This window comes from Eptesicus fuscus, chromosome 22 (assembly GCF_027574615.1).
Source record: "Eptesicus fuscus isolate TK198812 chromosome 22, DD_ASM_mEF_20220401, whole genome shotgun sequence".
In the NCBI taxonomy this organism is placed as follows: Eukaryota; Metazoa; Chordata; class Mammalia; order Chiroptera; family Vespertilionidae; genus Eptesicus; species Eptesicus fuscus.
Genome location: NC_072494.1, coordinates 33,302,017 through 33,321,675, shown reverse-complemented (window position 1 = coordinate 33,321,675; position 19,659 = coordinate 33,302,017). Strand labels below are relative to the sequence as shown.

At 43.8% G+C, this 19,659-nt stretch overlaps 1 protein-coding gene across 8 annotated transcripts in view; it reads left to right on the top strand.

Annotated features, from left to right (window-relative positions):
* The first annotated feature begins 833 nt into the window (after nt 1-833).
* LOC103290140 (membrane cofactor protein-like) overlaps nt 834-19,659 on the top strand; it is a 44,121-nt gene continuing 25,295 nt past the window's right edge. For 4 of the 8 annotated variants that reach the window (XM_054711432.1, XM_054711435.1, XM_054711433.1 and 1 more), the window contains exons 1-5: nt 834-1,038; nt 11,561-11,755; nt 12,075-12,168; nt 13,980-14,065; nt 14,632-14,829. In XM_054711432.1, the coding sequence (XP_054567407.1) occupies nt 927-1,038; nt 11,561-11,755; nt 12,075-12,168; nt 13,980-14,065; nt 14,632-14,829 (685 nt within the window). In that variant the 5' untranslated portion in view covers nt 834-926. The remainder of the gene's footprint in view (nt 1,039-11,560; nt 11,756-12,074; nt 12,169-13,979; nt 14,066-14,631; nt 14,830-19,659) is intronic. The other 4 variants (XM_054711438.1, XM_054711437.1, XM_054711434.1 and 1 more) reach the window with 1 other exon arrangement.

The window sequence follows — 19,659 nt, the reverse complement described above, 5'->3', positions numbered from 1 at the left end:
TGTATTTCTAGCATTGAGATACTGTTTCATCAGAAAAATTCTCCGTATTATTAATTCCTATATATCCGAACAATAACGGTATTCATCACTTCCAAGAATTTGCCATGAATACATCCCTGTCCTTAACTTTTTCATTCATGTATATTTCCTCTTCAGTAAACCAGTTACGTGATCAGGAGCAAGGGCCCCATATGTTTATGGCCAGGTATTAATTTACCTTCCCAGGGGTTCTCTCAGGGGAGTAAGGGGCAGAGTCATTTACAGACATTAGGGGTTGGGAACGCATTGGCCAAACCATCCTGGGGATTTTGAAATCTAGCAGGCATTGAGAGGAGTCAGTAGCAGACCTCCAACCGCGGAAATCTCAAGTGTCGTCCCTAATCACGCCGAGTTAATGCCAAATGTTGAGCAAGGGCCCTGGCCCTCCTGCCAGTCTGGTGGCCCCAGGACAAAAGTGGAGCCCCAGGGGTGCGGGTCCCTAGGCGACCCCGGTCTGGGCTCTGGGTTTCTATTTTCAGGTCCATGAGCTTTATTCTTCCATCCCGGGCTCCGGAAAGGGCGCAATGATGACTGGGCCAGCCCTCGTTTCCTTTCCGCCCTTCCTGAGTGGGGTGGTAACTGCCTCTTTAAGGACACGGCGGTGAACCACCATTTCCCGCAAACCTGGTCAAGTGAAGAACCGCCCGTCTCCCGCCGGCGCGGGCGGAGCCTGAGCTGCCAATAACCCGCCGGGTTAGCGCGCGGCCAGGCCACGCCCCTTCCCCTCGAGGCCCCGCCCGTCGCCCCGCTATTTGGGCCCGCCCCCTAGCCGCACTTCCGCTCGGGCGTGGTCCAAGCCATGCCCACTTGGGGTTCCGCCTTCAAGGTTTCTAGAGTCTGAGGCTTGCTGGGTCGGCTGCTGGCCCACGGATTCCCGCTCCCGGATCATGACGGCTTCTCGCGGGCCTCGAAGGGCGCCTCCTCGCCGTCCCTGCTCTGCTCGGAGCTTCGCTGGGACTCTCTTGGCGACGCTGGTGCTCTGGTTACCCGCATCCACCGGTAGGGGGCTGGAGAGCAGGTTCGCTCCCGGAGCGAGCTGGAGCGGCTGGGGGAGCCGGCCGACCGCCGCCGAGGGCGGGGAGAGGGCGGGGAGTGGTCGGGGTGGTGGGTCGGGCTAAGGGGTCCGGGGCTTGGGCAGTGCTGCGCGCGGGTCCAGGGGAGGGAGGACCCCGAAGTGCCAGCGGCTGGTACTGCGCCTCGCAGGGCGCTGGGCGCGGCCGGGGTTTGCAAAAGCGTGTCCTCAGCCGAAGCGGGCAGGTGTTTCGGGACCGAGCCGAGCGGGACGGGAAGCGCAGGCCCGGCGCTCCGGGTGAGGGCTTGCTCCGGAGAGCCCCAGTGCGGGGGGCCGCTGCCAGGGGCCGCGCCGCGCCCGCGGTGGGTGTTCGCGCTGTGTTTCCTGCGCGGCGTGATGCCCGGGGGTTGGTGTCCCGCCGGGGGTTGGTGCCCCGCCGGGGGTTGGTGCCCGCCGGGTGTTACCGGGTGTGTGCTGAAGGGAAGTGGCCGGGGCTGGGCTGCGGAGTGTGGGGCGAGGAAGCGCACCGCTTCCTCTGTGTGGGGGCTGGGGAGCGCCTGCTGAGCCCTGGAGTGAGAGGCGTGGCTTTGGAAGGGCGCTCAGTGCTTTTGTGATTGAAGTTAACAGGCACCTTGTTGCCCACATTCGTATGAGCATTGATTTGCTGACTGTTGCGCCCGGTGTGGTCTTTTTTTTTTTTAATTTCTTTACTGATTAAGGTATCACATATTTGTCCTCATCCCCCCATTCCCATCCCACACCCCTCCCCACGCATGCCCCCACCCCCCTGTTGTCCTTAACCACACTGGTTAGGCTCATTTGAGGTCTTCTTGTTCCCATGAAATATACGCAGTATCCTTTTCAATTACTAAATGTATTTTTGGCGTTGTTGTTTTTTGTTTTTTTTTTTATAAGGTTGAGTCATATTTGAGGGGCTATCCAAAGTAACCTAAATACGTTGGTAGGCAAACCCAGCGAGAAATTAGTATCCCAAGAAATGGACAATAATGTTAATATGGTTTTTCCCTACAGGTCATAAACTAAACCTGGGACTTATTCACGAAATAAGTTTCCTTTTTCGTTGACTGGATTAAGTACTTACTATACTAAAAGACAACAACATGCTTATTGTATAAAATATACACAAAGGACAACCATGGAATACTTTATGGTGTATTCCCAACTGTCGTTATATGCATGTGTGTTTATAGACCCAGTGATTTTTAGTATCCCACTACATAGTATACAGTTTGCATGCTGCATTCTCTCCTTAGGAGAACTCATTTAATAAATTATTTGCCTTGTATGTGCCAGGCCCTGTGCTGGTTCTGGGGACACACTGGTGACCAATAACAAACCATTCCTACTTTCATGATCCTTATTTCACTCTTTGCACACCACACACAGGAACTGTGTTTTTCTCACTGTTAGATCCCCAGTGCCAGACACATAGTAGGCAATCAGTAAAGAAAATACTTGCTAAAATTTATTGGGAGTGACTAATGAAACCATAATATAAGTCTTTTTTTTTTTAATGTTTTAATTGATTTTAAAGAGAGAGGGAGAGGGAGGGAGGGGTGGAGGGAGGAAGGGAGGGAGGAGGGAGGGAGAGGAGACAGACAGACAGATATTGATTGGTTGCCTCCTGAACCCACCTTGATTGGGTATTGAACCCACAACCTGGGCATGTGCCCTGACTGGGAATCGAACTGGTAACCTTTCCATGCTTTTGCTGACACTCAGCCCACTGAGACACACTGGCCAGGGCCAATACTTGTCTTTTAAAAAATATATATATATATTTTTTATTGATTTCAGACAGGGAGAGAGGGGGAGAGAGAGATAGAAACATCAATGATGAGGGAGAATCATTGATCAACTGCCTCCTGCACACCCCCACCACCATTGGGGATGGAGTCCACAAATAGAGCATATGCCCTGACCAGGGAATCGAACCTTGACCTCTGATTCATAGGTCGATGCTCAACCACCGAGCCATCCCAGCTGGGCTTGATACTAGGGTTATAACCCCAGACAGGTGCGCTGGAGGGAAGGCGCATGACTCTCTGAGAGCCTTTAACAAATGGCTGGTGGGAGGGAAGGCTTTTCTGCTCTTGAGACAGGCCACACTCTGCCACTTGGGGCTTCTGCACTTGCTGCCCCTCAGCCTAGGAGCATTGTCCTCCTGCCTCTTGCATAATTGGCTCCTCCTCATACTTCCAACTCATTAGTGTTGTTACCCCATCAGAGGGACCTTCTGTGACCATCCTCCCTCTCTCTCTCTCTCTCTCTCTCTCTCTCTCTCTCTCTCTCACACACACACACACACACACACACACACACACACACTCATCCTAACTTGTAATTACCCTTCCAAAATGATGTTTTTGGTTCTCTTCCCACTAGAATACAGAGATCTTATGTGTCTTGTCACACTTATGATTACAAATGCTCACTCTTTTGCCTCAATATCAACACTCTTGTATAACTATTAAGTAGCAGGAAGTTAGCCGAAACCGGTTTGGCTCAGTGGATAGAGCGTCGGCCTGCGGACTCAAGGGTCCCAGGTTCGATTCCGGTCAAGGTCATGTACCTTGGTTGCGGGCACATCCCCAGTAGGGGGTGTGTAAGAGGCAGCTGATCGATGTTTCTCTCTCATCGATGTTTCTAACTCTCTATCCCTCTCTCTTCCTCTCTGTAAAAAAATCAATAAAATATATATTTTTTAAAAAGTAGCAGGAAGTTAAATATAATATTCAGCTGGCTCTTAAAAGCTCAGGAACAAAACTCCTCTGGCCTCTAGGAGGAAGGTTCTGTTATCTGTTTCTTAAACAACTAGGTAGCCACATACTTCTCCACCAAATGAGTTTATTCGGGAACAAGCAAGAATTGTATTTCAGGACCTGTGGTCTACAGGTGAACCAGGAACAAGCCCAGAGAAAAAGGAGAGGAACTGAAAGTTTGAGGTACAGTGACTTTGCACTGGCTGAGTTCTGGCAGTCTCATTGGCTGACGAGGCAAGGAGAAATCTTCCTCTTCCTCCTGCTGAGGCAGCAAAATAGTATCACTTCCTGTGGGAAATGCATGGTAGGTCACTGACATTTGGGACCATCGATATGTGTTGCTTATGTGTGTGTGAGTTTTCTCATTTAGCCTCCTGACTCCATTTTAAATGAGATTTCTATTTTTTAATTTTCACATGCCTCCCTTTGAATGATTTTTCTCCAAAATCATTGCTGATCAAGAGTCAGGTCCTTGGATTCAGTGGCCTTTTGTTCGTTGATGCCAGGAAGGACCGTTGCTGAGTGTCATGTTCCGTGTCAGAGGAACCTATCATTTGAGTAATGAGGGATGGGGAGGGGCAGTGAGATCTCCCAGGAATTACCCTTCTCCAGTTTGCCTGGTGGAGTAGTGAATCCCCGAAGGCATACTCAGAATGGAAATAAGTAAGAGCTTTGGGAAGGCATACTGCAGGTATAAAACATGAAGCAATTAAGCGGTATTGCTCTCAAAAGAAACTGGAACAAAATGTCTTGTCAATAAGACGGCCTGTAGGTTGCGAATTCAGAGACTATGAATTGGATAAGAATCCACGATCAGTTAATAGTCTATGAGAGAGAGGCTTCCGTGAGTTTTAAACCTTCTAATTGGCTTGGTCTGAACATCTTGGGATAACTGTCTCATCAGGTGTACTCTGCATCAATTTTGGGAAGTTTGCACCCTCAGGTCACCAGATGGGGTGCAGGTTCAGTCAGGATTAGGTGCTTTTTTCAGATGTGTCACGTGAATCCAGGAATCTATTGCATGGAGTTTGGCCCCAGAAGGGCTGGTTAGCAGGACCTGATAGGGGCCTTTGTAGCGAGGTTGCAAAGAGCCTTTTCCAATAGAGGAAGTGTCCAGAGCGCACAGTGTGTTGTTTAAGGTCTTCATCTCCCTGGAGTTCACTGTGAAAAGATTGGTTAATTTTCCTAAAGATTTCTTTTTAAAAAATTTTTATTTATTGAAAGAGAGAGAGAGAGAGAGAAACATTGATTTGTTGTTCCACATATTTATGCATTCATTGGTTGATTCTTGTATGAGCCTTGATCAGGGATCGAACCTGCAACCTTGGCGTACAGGACAATGCTCTAACTGAGCTACTCAGCCAGGGCAGAAAATGGTTAATTTTGATAGAAGAACTTAGTTATTATAATATTGAAGTATATCTCCTTTGACCTGTTGTCCATAAAAAGAGGCAGGGGCTGGGTGCATTGGGCTCTCTGTGACTATCTCCAAGGGTGAGAGTTTGAGTTCTAAAGGAGGAGGATCTGGGTGGTTATTAATAGGTGCCCACCAATATTGATGCACAGGTGCTATCATTTTGTCAGTGGGCCAGTGGTTTAATGCGTGTACAGTGGTTGGACTGGGTGGTTACGTGGCCTGAAGCAGGGCTTCTCAAACCAACTGCCGTGCTTTTGGCCAAGGTATTTGGAGGGTTTCTGCAAATTTTGTCCGTGAGTCTTAATGCTGTTCGTGCATTCGACTAAACCTGAGGTTTGAGCATGGTCAGTGCAGTGAAAGTGTTGTACAAAACTGTCAAAGCACCTGGCTGGTAAGATGGGTTCCCTGACCCCTCTGGGCTCTGGAGGGCTTCTCTAGGTGAGGGTGATCTTTTCACAGGGACTTGAGCCACAGCAGAAGCAGTAGCCTGTCTGCTGGGAAAGCTTCAGTCTAGTGAGAAAATATACAGACCACGACTAAAATATATGCATATCCACGAGATGGAAAAGCTGTACGAAATCCATTTGCCAGACCTAGAGTGGTCCATTAGGCAGCTTAAAATGTCTGGCAGCAGTTGGATCAGGCTTTCCTGGCTCGTACTTCAGACAAGTGGGACAAGTAGGTACTTTTTGTGGCCTTATTAATAGTGACCACCAATATTGGTGCATTTTGTCAGTGGGCCAGTGGTTTAATGCGTGTACACGAGGTAGGAGTGGGAGTTTTAGAGCCTCTGGTTGGACGGGGCTGTTCTTTGGCCTGAACCGGAGCTGCTGCTTTTTATCAAACCAACAGTTGTCAGATTTCCAGTTTTGTTTTTCTTTTCCTGAGGCCAGTTGTTGGTCGCTAACCAGTTTTTTGACGTTATCGTTTGGGGAAATATCCCTTTGGCCATACCAGAGGTTTGACTGTTGTGGGTTCCTTTTAAGGACTGCATTCCTTGTGGAGTCAGGTTTAGAATGCCCTGGGATCTTAATAATAGCTAAAAGTATAGCATCCAATAATTTCTGAACATACAGGCCATTTTTAAAGTTCAGCTGGAAGTAAGAAAGCCATGTTGCTTCTACAACATTCCAATCGTGACCTATTCCAAAGGCATCTCTCCTATCAGTAGAAATATCAGCAGTTAGGCCCGTGGCTAAAGTGCAGGCCAGAATGAGCTTGGGGGGCTGTAGTAACAAAGGCAAAGGTTCCACTTCAGTTACATCAGACAGTGATGATATTGCATATACAGTAAAATATTTGCCATTTAAATAAGAATTATTACTGAAACGAGAAGTCAGCCTTACCCGAAGGAGTGTCCTCCAGATCTAATTTAACCTTTTACACTCAGATGTCGAGTGTGACTCGACACGGTTAGCATTAGAATAAAGGAAAGGAATCGAGAAAAAAGCAAGCGAGTGCAAAGGGTTAAGGTTTCATCCTTTTCTGGCCAAGGCCTTGTTTTATCTGAGTGGCTTTGGTTGGCACTTGCCTGACTCTTGAAATCAGGCTGTTTCACTGCAACTGTGATGATGTTCTTCAGACTGATTCCTTTTGGAGCCAGGCTGCTTCTACTGAAACTTGCTGGCCTACAGTCCACCTTTGATAATGTTCAAACACTATTGCTAATAATAGCAGCAATGGAAAATGGGCCCATCTAAGCATAAATATTTTGACATGAAAGAAATTTAAAACTCTAGTGAAGAGAAATAAACATAACTAAACCAATAGAAAAAAAAACTTTGAATAAAGGCAAAACCTGAAGAAAAAAATTAGGCTGAAGAAAAATTATGCTATGTAGATATCTCTGGAACAAGCTGGCTGAACAATAAAGAATTTAATTTTGATCTAAGAGTGTATAGATCTGATAACTGTGCTCATTCAGCTCTGGTTCTAGGTACCAGAAAGGCAGTGATAAATGAGACAGTCTTGAGGGGAATGAGAATAATAAAGAATTACAATATGAGAAGTATATTGGGGTATCATGATGACATCCCTCAAGGAAGAATTGGCATCTAAGATGCCACTGAAGGATGAGTGGGTGGGAAGAAGGACAGGGTCTAGATGCCACTGAAGGATGAGTGGGTGGGAAGAAGGACAGGGTCTCTGTCAAAACTGAAGTAAAATAATGCATGGAGGCCTACAGTGCTAAAGTAATTTAAGTAATTTAATGGGCACCACAAGGGATTGAATATAGCTTGACAATAGTGTGCAAGAGAAAGCAGGCTTGACACAGTGGCGGATTTTAAGTCTGTTAGCCATGCCAAGGAGCCTTAGACATTATCCTGAGGGCATTGGGGATCCATTGCCAAGTACCTGACTTGGAAGGTCCTTGGTCGCTGTGTCATATCAATACTATTCTGGTAACAACATGAAAAATGAATGGAGTGAATAGTGCCAAGGTAGGTAAGGAGACCAATCCAGAAACTCTGGTCACAATCCAGATAAATGATAGTGGCTGTGGAAGTAAGGATAGAAGTAGAGGATGAACAGGCATTCAGTTGTGGAAACCATTTCACTGGTTTGCTTGGTATGCCTGTGAAGAATCAGTAGAGCACATTCATTATGTTATTTGAGACAGCATGACACTTGCCCAGGGGAGCTGTGTGGGGTAGCAATTTGATATATAGGTTTGGCACCCCAGCCAGAGATCTAGGATGGGGCGGTATTTGGGAGGTAGCTCTTTTTAGGGGAAATGAAGTCATGGGAGTGTATCTGCCCGCCCAGGGGAGTCTGCAGAATGAAGTAACAGGAGTTCCTAGAACTGCCTAGTAGAAACGTCACATTATCCAATCAGGCAGAGAAGGGAGAGCAGTCTGAGGACAAGGTGGTCATGCTGTCCTGGGAACCAAAGAGAACTTTTCAGCTAGAGTGACCGGTAGCTCCAGATGTTCCAGACAGGGCAACTAAAACTACTGAGGACGAAAGGGTTAGGAGTCACTGAAAAACAAGGAGGCCACTTAATGACTTTGAAAGTGATTTAGTGATTTTCGTAGGCCTACAAATGAGGCGGTGAGAAATAAATTGGCAGGTGTAGATGCCAGTGTCTGCATTTTGGGAAGCAAAGAAAGTTTAAAAATAGGGTGCTGTGTAGACAGTGGGAGGAGGAGCAGGATTGTCAGGTTTCACTGGAGGTCCTGTTTGGTGAGAACCATGCTTTTCTGAAGGCACCAATCTGGGCAGGGGTGTGTATACTCATGTCAGAAAGTGATTTAATTTTTGCAAGCAGGGAGAGAGTGCTTACCCAATTTTGGCAAGTGTAGACAAGGTGAGCAGTTCTCTTGATCCATAGCAGAAAACGATTTCATTTTCCCGAAACCCATTTGGAACATTGCCGAGTTTTCTGAATGCAGCCCATCATCTTACCTAATGTCATCTATGTTAAAGTGTAGCATTGCAGCCAAATAATAATTATATTTAAACTACCTAGAGAAAACTAAGGCAAAGTGCTATTTTTCTGGGTCCTGGAATGTTTAGTTTAAACATTAGCATAGGAAAAAAATTCAGTGTTCTGAGCAAGGGAAGAAATTTGCTTGTTAAAAGATGTGGTATTGCATTCAATTATTGCAGTGTATATAGCTTGTGATCAACTGGTTGCCGAACATTGACATGCACATTGGTGGAAGCATGTCTTTCATGGTGTATGTTAGCGGGAAGAAATACTTCCAAGTTAGTTGAATGGATTAAACTATCTTATTGACTTTTCCATATAGACACTACATGTGAAAGTCATATTAGGAATCCTCTCTCCTTTATCTGCTTTCAAGATAGTTACTGAGATTGAATGCATAAAACAAAGGACACTTATATAATTTAATTGTGGGAATGCTGTTACATGATTTCTTTCGTGGTGGTTCCAGGAAATTCTAGAATAATGTTGTGCATTTGTATCTGAACAGAATTGTATAGAATTTCTAGCCCATGTTTGTTTTCCTATTGAAAATGACAATATCTAGCTCAGGGTATTCAGTAAATGTAATGTTATCTATAATAATAAAAGCGTAATATGCTAATTAGACCAGATGTCCTTCTGGACAACCTTCCAGACGAAGCCAGGGCTGTGAGGGAATCCCAGGTCCCGGGTGCCAGAGGGAAGCCGGGGGAAGGAAGGCCTACTCTTGCACGAATTTCATGCATTGGGCCTCTAGTTTATCAATAAAAAAGCATTGTTATTTTAAACAATGCCTTTAATTACTAGGGACTTTGGTTTGCTTTTTGCATTTGTTTTGTTTTGAGCAGTTGAGTGAGGAACATTTGGATATCAAGGGCAGCATAGTGGAAATGTTGGAAACATTTGCCAGTAGGTGGATGATGGAAATGAAATGTTGGACTGGGTAGATATAGAGTTTTAGAATTTAGAATATAGCCGAAACCGGTTTGGCTCAGTGGATAGAGCGTCGGTCTGCGGACTGAAAGGTCCTAGGTTCGATTCCGGTCAAGGGCATGTACATTGGTTGTGGGCACGTCCCCAGTGGGGGATGTGCAGGAGGCAGCTGGTCGATGTATCTCTCTCATCGATGTTTCTAACTCTCTATCCTTCTCCCTTTCTCTCTGTAAAAAATCAATAAAATATATTTTTTTAAAAAAAGAAAAAGAATTTAGAATATGATAAGAAAGAAGAGTAAAATTTCTCGTGTGTAGAGTTCTCTTTACTGGTCTCTCCATCTGAAATAAGACCAAGATTCAGGGAGTAAAAGAGGAAAGATTCCTTAGGGAGCAAAATAGATCTACTTTAGGCCCTTAACCTTTATAGGAGAGGCCTCCGCATTCCTTTAGCCTTTTAGGGCTTTACTTGATGTGTCTCCATCACATTATTGTATGTAATTGTTCTAAGAAATTTGTTAGGTTTTCAAGCCCACAGATAATTTACAGGAAGGCATATTGCTTAAGTAGAAATGACAAAGGAGTGAAAACTACCCCCCTCCAAAGATATCAGAGGTAAAAAGTTCTAAAAGCATTAGGGATATATCGGATACACAGCCCATACAGCTACCTCAGGGAGCTAGCTTCTGAGGTCATGGATAGTCCATTGATCTGTGAAGGAAGGTTAAATTACTGTTGACCCTTGAACAACATTGGTTTGCACTACCAGAATTCACTTATGCCTGCATTTGTTTCTGTAAATATATAGAAACTGCTGGTATCTAGGTTTCACATCCGTGGAAACAACCAACAGTATTATCCATCTGCAATTGGGAATCCGACAATGCAGAAGACACACTGTAGGCATTGTTCACCACTTTATATAAGTGACCAGCATGCAGGGGTTTTTGTATCCCTGGGGTGTCCTGGAACCCATCCCCCACTGATACAGAGGAAACATTCTATTTAAGTTTTGGGAAATTCAAAAGTCACCTGCGGATTTTCAACTGTGTGGGAACCCCTGAATCGAACTGCCCCATTGTTCAAGAGTCCATTGTGTAGTTAAAGTTATGTTAAGAAAGCAGAATTATTTTCATGTGAGGCTATTCAAAGTTATACAATTTCATTTATTACTTTTTTAATATATTTTATTGATTTTTTACAGAGAGGCGGGGAGAGGGGTAGAGAGTTAGAAACATCGATGAGAGAGAAACATCTATCAGCTGACTCCTGCACACTCCCTACTGGGGATGTGCCTGCAACCAAGGTACATGCCCTTGACCGGAATCGGACTTGGGACCCTTCAGTCCGCAGGCTGATACTCTATCACTGAGCCAAACTGGTTCAGGCTACAATTTGATTTTAAATGGTGTTTACTCACTTGTAAAAATGCTCATTTCACTAATATGAAATGAAGTCTTATATTTTGAAATTGTTTAGTCCATATTTATTTCTATCTATGAAATCCACAATACTTGAATAATGATTACCTCTATCAATAGCATTTCTTGAGCACCCACTGGGCACAGAGTGTAGCAGGAACAGAAGGGATATGACCCTGACCTCTAGGAACTTGCCTCCTGAGAGGAGACTGAGCCTGAAGTGACAAGTCACCATCATTTTGCATTTCAAACTGTTTTAGAGGACTCTGATCTAGGGCTACATACTGTAGAAGTTGTCTTAGGGGAGAGGTGAGTGTGCAGTGAACTGAGAAACACTGGGGAAGGACGCACACCTATCAGTATATTTTAAAACCAAAAATATTGCCGCTGTCTCTTTAATTTACTGTTGGATGAATATTCACCTTATTCCCTCAGAAACCATACGCTCTCCAAGGACCTGCCAGAATCCGTGGCTGGTGAAAAAGAGAAAGTACTTGACTCCCGTGTCTTGTTCTCTCATGCCCAGATGCCTGTGATGCGATACCAAGATATGAATCAATGAAAGCCAAGGGTAACCCTGTGCCCCCCGTAAGCCCTGGGTTCATGGCAGACTATGAGTGTCGCCCAGGATACAGGCTTATTGTTCCTCTTGTTCGTCCCACCGCCACTGTTTGTCAGGCTGATGGCACATGGGCACCTGCTCTCCGGGAGGCTTGTACAAGTAAGTACACAAGACTTCTCATTTTTGTTGTTCTAAAGATTCTCATACCTTTCAGACCGCATATTCTGCTACTACAGTGATGGTTTTCTCACGTGGATGTAGGTTTTTAGATAGTCATGTATTTTTTCAAGCTTTGAAAATTTCCAGGGAATCTTTTTCTTGTTAGTTGTCTGGGTAAATGTGAATCTTCAGTTTGGCCTTTTAATAGTTAAAGAAAGAAAAGTAGTATTCCCACAGTAGAGCAATGTAGAATTTTGGTTTTGATTCAGATCTGTTTTGGAGTTTGTGTAAAACAACGAGTTTTTAAAATTTCTTTCAGGAAAATCATGTCCACAACCAACAGAGCCCGTAAATGGCCGCGTAGAAGGAACTTTTCAGTTTGGTTCACAGGCTAACTATTCTTGTAATGAGGGGTAAGTAGAGGAAATAGGTAAATGTGACTACTTCTATTTTTGTTTTGCTTCTCTTCTAAGTATTCCCATAATGTTGATTTAATTTTGCTTTGTGTGTGAGAAGTTGTACTTATAGCCAATCAACTCTTCAGCTTCTTATAGGGACTGAAAAGATGTGTAGTGAATAGAAAGGAATTTCCATTGAAGTAAAGCAGACCTGTATAATGCTATCCTATATAATAAAAGCCTAATATGCTAAGTGTCCAACCCTTCGTTCGACAAGTTGCTATGACGCCCACTGACCACTAGGGGGCAGACGCTCTGACTGGTAGGTTAGCTTCCTGCTGGGGTCCGGCCAATAGGGACTGGGTGAGATGGGCTGGACACACCCTGGAGCCCCCCCACAGTCCCTCCCTGGGCAGCCAGCCCTGATCGGCCCCCGCAGGCCAGGCTGAAGGACCCCGCTGGTACACGAATCCATGTACTGGGCCTCTAGTTCTATATAACAAAAGATTAATATGCAAATCCACCAAACAGCGGAATGACTGGTTGCTATGATGTGCACTGACCACAGGGAACAGACACTCAACGTAGGAAGCCTGGGAAGTACTGCTCCGCCAGAAGCCGGGCTGACGGCTGGCAAGCGCAGTGGTGGTGGTGGGAGCCTCTCCCGCCTGTGCATCAGTGCTCAGGTTGTCCAACTGCCAGCTTAGGCCCGCTCCCTAGAGTTATTGGGTCTAAGCCATCAGTGGGATATCCCTCAAGGGCTCCTGGACTGCAAAAGGGCACAGGCCGAGCTGAGGGACCCCCCTTCCCCCCAGTGCACAAACGTCGTGCACTGGGCCTCTAGTATATAATAATAAGCCTACCATTAGCATTAAAAATGTAGTAATCATGGTGACTTTATCCTTGACAACAAAGTGCACCCTACTTTAAATGGCCAACCTTCAGAGTTGATGGAGGGGTTATAGAAATGGTAGGTAGAATTGCCAGCCAAAAATAATCTTATATTGAGACTAGAGGCCCAGTGCATGAATTCATGCACGAGTTGGGTCCCTCGGCCTGGCCTGTGTGATCGGGCTGAAACCGGCTCCCCGACATCCCCCAAGGGGTCCTGGATTGCAAGCGGGTGCAGGCCAGGCTGAGGGACTCCACCAGTGCATGATCGGGCCTGCGGAGGGAGGCAGGAGGTTGGCTAGCCAGGGAGGGGCTGCGGGAGGGCTCCAGGATGTGTCCAGCCCATCTCATTCAGTCCCAATCGGCCGGACCCCAGCAGCAAGCTAACATGCCAATCAGAGCGTCTTCCCCCTGGTGGTCAGTGCACATCATAGAGACTGGTCGACCAGTTGACTGTCTGCCCCTCGGTAGTCAGTGCATGTCATACCGAGCGGTTGAGCCGCCTTAGCATATAATTAGCATATTACGCTTTGATTGGTTGAACAGCCAACAGGTCGACCAGACACTTGGCATATTAGGCTTTAATAAACTGTCAGGCGGACATCCCCCAAGGGGTCCCAGATTGGAGAGGGTGTAGGCCAGGCTAAGGGACCTCCCCACCTCACCCCTATGCACGAATTTCATGCACCAGACCTCTAGTGTGTAGATAATTTGCTGTAGGTCAGTGTGTGCTCAAATGCAGCATCTTTCTCTTTCATTAAATTATAGATTTAATTAGTACTTTCATTATAGGCTATTTAAGAAAATTTTCCCTCAAGCTACTCTAGTGCAGAAAAATAACCATATAAAATTTTTCTTAGTTATTATATGCCTCATGTTAACTGGTTAAAAAGAAAAAACCAGCACAACAGTAATCTTTTTTTCTTCTTACTTAGTTATTACTTACTTGGAAAACCAGTTCTATATTGTGAACTTTTTGGAAATGATGTGGCTTGGAGTGGTGACCCCCCACAGTGTGAAAGTAAGTATACTTTGTCTTTAGAATTTAGATCAGTAGTTCTCAAACTTTTGGCCTTGATTTGACTTTATGCTTTTAAATTTAAAAAAAACCCCCACATAGCTTTTCTTCAGGTGGGATATGGCTATTGCTATTCCATTATATTGGAATTATCCTTGAAAAATTTTAAAAATAATTATTAAGAACAGTAAGCACAATACATATCAATATATACAACATATTTTTTTAAGGAAAACCAAGATTTTCAAAAAAGAATAGTGGTATTGTTTTACGTGTTTGCAAACTCATCAATATGTGGCTTCAATGTAGACCTCAGGATTTGGGCTGTTGCATTAACACACCATTTGTACCTTTGGCAAATTGCACTACATACTCTTAAGGATGAAAAAGATCATACTTTTTTTTCTTCATAGAAACTTTGTTTCAAATAGATATTGAATATTCGACTAGATTGTAGAAATCATATGTTAATAAATTTATTGAAGGCAGTTCATAAGGCATTACTAATGCTGTCTTAATCTTTTATCTTTTCTTTTGCCTTTCCTGTCCTTTTTTTTTCTCTTTTTAAGAGATTTTATGTCAACCACCTCCACAAATACCAAATGGAGAATTCACCAATAGCCACAGGGATACATTTGAATATAATGAAGTAGTCACTTACAGTTGTAAGCCTTCTGGTCTACCAGATGAATATTCCCTTGTTGGAGAGAGCAGACTGGTTTGTTCTGGGCTAAACAAATGGAGTAGAGACCCTCCTGTGTGTAAAGGTAATAACATTTTTATTTATTTCTTCACTTGACTAACAAGTAAACAGAATAGCCACATATGTTCCCTCACCCTGTTAAATTGTTTTCTAATTTAATTGTAAAAAGGTAAAATTGAATAAAAACTAAATTTACTTGTAGTGTTCCCCACTCTTCACCATACATATTCTTGGCATTCCAACTTATACTGCATTGTGAATTACTATGTAGATGCATGAGTTGGGATTTTCTTTTTTCTTCTAAGGATTAAAAACTCAACACACATTAGGTTAAAAATAACAGATTTATTTTGTGTTGCAAGAAGTCTAAGAGTACTGGTTAGGAAAAAATGGTAAATTATAAAAGACTTAAGCTTCTCACCAATACAATTGATAAACTCTGGACAAAACATCAAGCATACCTTGTTTAATAGCACTTTGCTTTATTGCATTTCACAGATATTTTGTTTTTAAAAATTGAAGGCAAGACCCTCAACAGCAAATAGATTATGCCTGGCATTATGATGATACTCGTTTTATTGCTGTGGATTGATACCAAACCTGCTATATCTTTCACATATGCCTGTATTTTAAAAACAATGTTGAAGGCCTTAGAGCATGACTTAAAACAGGGAGGTGATGGATGGTATTTGACTCTTGAAAGAAAGGAACCACCAAATAATACCAAAATAATTACTCTTGTCAAGGGCAAATGAAATATCCCATTCTCTAATTACATATTCTAGGCATTAAGGTAATTTTTAACAGATTTCAAAATATTGAAATCATTTACTGTACATCATCAGATGACAGTGGAGTGAATGTAAATATCAAAATCCTATCGAATAAGAGTAATATGCAAATTGACCATACCTCCACTACACCCACAAGCCACACCCACCAGCCAATCAGGAGCAAATATGCAAATAAACCCAACCAAGATGGCTGCAGCCATGGAGAGCAGGAGGGAGGCTTTGGTTTCCCCGGCAATGGAGGAAGCCAAGCTTTCCGTCTGCCCTTGCCGGCCTAGGCCTTCACTCAATGCTACAAAGTTTCAATGATAGAAGATAAATAAATCCCAACAAAAATGGCAACAGCCACAGAGCTGGAGAGAGCAGGAGGCTAGGGTTGCCCCTGGCGATGGAAGAAGCCAAGCTTCTGCAGCCCTGCCTGGCCTAGGCCTCCACTCCAGGCTACAAAATTTCAATTATAGAAGATAAATAAATCTCAACAGAAATGCTGCCGCCACGGAGCGAGCAGAAGGCTTGGTTCCGCTCCAGGCCACAAAGATTCAATTGTAGTAGATAAATTCCATATACCAGGGCCTCCGCTTGGGTCACTGGGGAGTGGGGCTGGCCTGCAAACCACCACAGGCCCCTTGCCCAGGCTGCCCCACACCCCAAGGTAATCCCCACCCTGATCCAGGACACCCTCAGGGCAAACCAACTGGCCCCCACCCATGCACCAGGTCTCTCTCCTATCTAATCCTATCTAATAAAAGAATAATACGCAAATTGACTGTCACTCCAACACACAAGATGGCTGCCCCCATGTGGTCAAAGATCCTGCCCCTATGTGGACACAAGATGGCCACCACAAGATGGCCAGCAGGGGAGAGCAGTTGGGGGGGGACCAAGCCTGCATGGGAGGTCAGTTAGGGGTGACCAGGCCTGCAGAGGAGGGGAGTTGGGGGCAAACAGGCTGGCAGGGGAGCAGTTAGACATCAATCAGGCTGGCATGGGAGTGGTTAGGGTGTGATCAGGCTGGCAGGCAGAAGCGGTTAGGGGCAATCAGGAAGGCAGGTAGGCGAGCAGTTGGGAGCCAGCAGTCCTGGATTGTGAGAGGGATGTCTGACTGCCCGTTTAGGCCCAATCACCCCCTCCCCCGTGCACAAATTTTGTGCACCGGGCCTCTAGTATATCTATAAAAATCCCCAAATATATGAAAGTTATGCAAGGCACTTCTAACTCATGATACAAAGAAGACTTCACAATCAAAATTAGAAAGTGTGCTGGGCCAGCGTAGCCAAGGGTTCAGTGAGCCTGAGGGGAAACGGCGAAGGATTAAAGAAAAAACGGATTAAAGAAAAGACAGACCCAAAGAGAATATAGCTGGGGCTCCGTGGATCTCCTGTGCCTGGCTGAAGCCACAGAGAAGGATCCAGCCAGCAAGCTGAGCCTTTATTTTATAGCCAGAGGTAAACAAGGTAGTGGTCACCATAGTTACAATGTTCTTGCAAATTTCACTTGTTTGGGCAGCACTTGCTGCACCTCCCACAGCCCATTAGCTACCCAGGAAGGAACCAGGGGGTGGCCATAAGGTCAAGCGTAATTATACTAAGAGGGCTCTGCCCTGTAAGCTGGGACTTGTTTGTGGCTCTGCCACAGGTCATTCCAAGGCTTAACTCTGTAGCCACTCCCTACAAGAAAGTATTGTGAAATGAATAAAAATGAAAATGTCATACATCAACATTTGTGGGATACAGACAAAAGCATTAGTAGACTACTAATAGCATGAAATTCTTTTAGAAAAGGGGAAACATCTCAAATCAGTAATATAGACTTCTTTTTGAACCTAAAAGAAAGAAGAGCAAATTGTACTCCAACTAAGGAAACAAAAGGAAAGAATAAAGATAGAAATCAATGAAATTGAATAGGAAAAATTGTGGAATTAGTGAAATCACCTAGTTATTAGAGATCAATCCAATGTGTTAACATATAACCATTCTGACAAAAAAGAAAGAAAATACAAATTACCAATATTAAGAATGAAAAAGAAGACATCACTAAATGTATCTGACAGGTATTTAAAGGATAATAAGAGAGTAACAAAAACGACTTTATGCCTATAGATTTGACAACGTACCTTCTCATAAAGAGAACTGTTCTCCCTGGGGAATCGTATCAGACATTTCAGGAGTAAATAAAAACAGCTCTTCGCAACCCCTTCAGGAAAATCCGAAAGGGGTGTGGGGGAATACATCTCACCTCATTTCATGAGGATTGCATTGCTCCCATACTAAAACCAGACAGAAACATTTCAGGAACATTCAAAACAATATCCATAATGAACATAGAACCAGAAGTCCTCAACAAAATAGTAACAGATCAAATCGTATAATAAATTAACACGTCATAATCAAATACAATTTATTCCACGCATGTAAGGTTAATTTAAATTTACCATATCAGGACATATAAAGAAGAAAACTATACATGATTATCTTAATGTGAAAAAAAGCATTTGACAGAATCCATCATCTTTTCATTATACAACTTCTCAGTGAACTAAGAATAGAACTATCTGTTCCTGAAAAATGGCTCTTACAAAAATCCCCTAGCTGACATTTCACTCACTGGTACCTGAATGATTTATTTCCCCGTTAGGTAGGAACAAGACTAGGATGGTCCTGCCCAGTACAGTAAGGCAAGAAATAAAAATAGACATACATGATGAGGAGAAAGGAAGAAAGTAGATTATATTTACTATACATCATTGTCCATGTAGAAAATTCGAAAGCCTGAAGTTTTTAGCCAGGTTGCAAGCATAATAAGATCAATGTACAGAAATATACTTGTAAGAAATAAATAAGAAATTGAAATTTTTTTACATAATTTTTACAGGAGTTTCAAACTACATACAATATTTGAAAATAAATTGTATAACACATGTGCAAGATTTGAATGGTAAAAATAACTAAATATTTTGATAGAATAAATTAATAGACCTTAATAGAAATGTAGTGGTTGTGGATTAGAAGGGTAAATCATAGTAAAGATATCAATTTTCCATAATTAATCTATAATTTTGGCACAGTCCCATTAAAAATCTCAATAGAACTTTTTGTATAAATAGACAAACTGATTCTAAAATTTATATGAATATACAGCAGAGGTATAATAGTAAAAATTTTGAAAAAGTTAGAGGACTCATTCTACCTAATATCAAACCTTATAAAACACTAGAGGCCCAGTGCACGAAATTCTTGCATGGGGCAGGGGGGTGTCCCCCTGTTCAGCCTGCACCCTCTCCAATCTGAGACCTCTCAAGAGCAGTCAGACATCCCTCTCACAACCCAGGACTGTTGGCTCCCAACCACTCACCTCCCTGCCTGCCTGATTGCCCCTAACCACTTCTGCCTGCCAACCTGACACCTCCTAACCACTCCCCTGTTAGCCTGATCGACACCTAACTTGCTCCCCTGCTGGCCCAGTCCCCCCCAACTGCCCTCCCCTGCAGGCCTGGTCGCCCCCAACTGCCCTCTGCTGGCCCGGTCGCCCCCAGCTACCCTCCTCTGCCAGCCCGGTCACCCCTATCTGCCCTCCCCTGCAGGCTTGATTACCCCCTACTGCCCTCCCTTGCAGGCCTGGTCCCTCCCAACTGCCCTCCCCTGCTTGACTGATTGCCCACAACTGCCCTTCCATACAAACCATCTTGTGTCCACATGGGGGTGGCCATCTTGTGTGTTGGAGTGATGGTCAATTTGCATATTACCTCTTTATTATGTAGGATAGGATACTATAAAATATATTAAGACAGTATGGAATGCAATAGAGAGTCCAGAATAGACCCTTTCAACTGTATTCAGTTGGTTTACCACAGATAGACAAATAATTCAGTGGAAAAAATGGTAAAAGCACAGGCACAATTTGATACCCATATGCAAAAAAAAAAAAAAAAAAAAATCTCAACCCTGTTTTACACCATATAAATATACTTAAATCATCATAGACAAATATAAAAAAAAGTATTTACAAGAAAATATAGAAAGTATTTGTGACCTAGACAAAGATTTCTTAAATACAACCCTAAAAGCATAATCTTTCAAAAGAAAAAAAAAATTCTTAAAAACTCA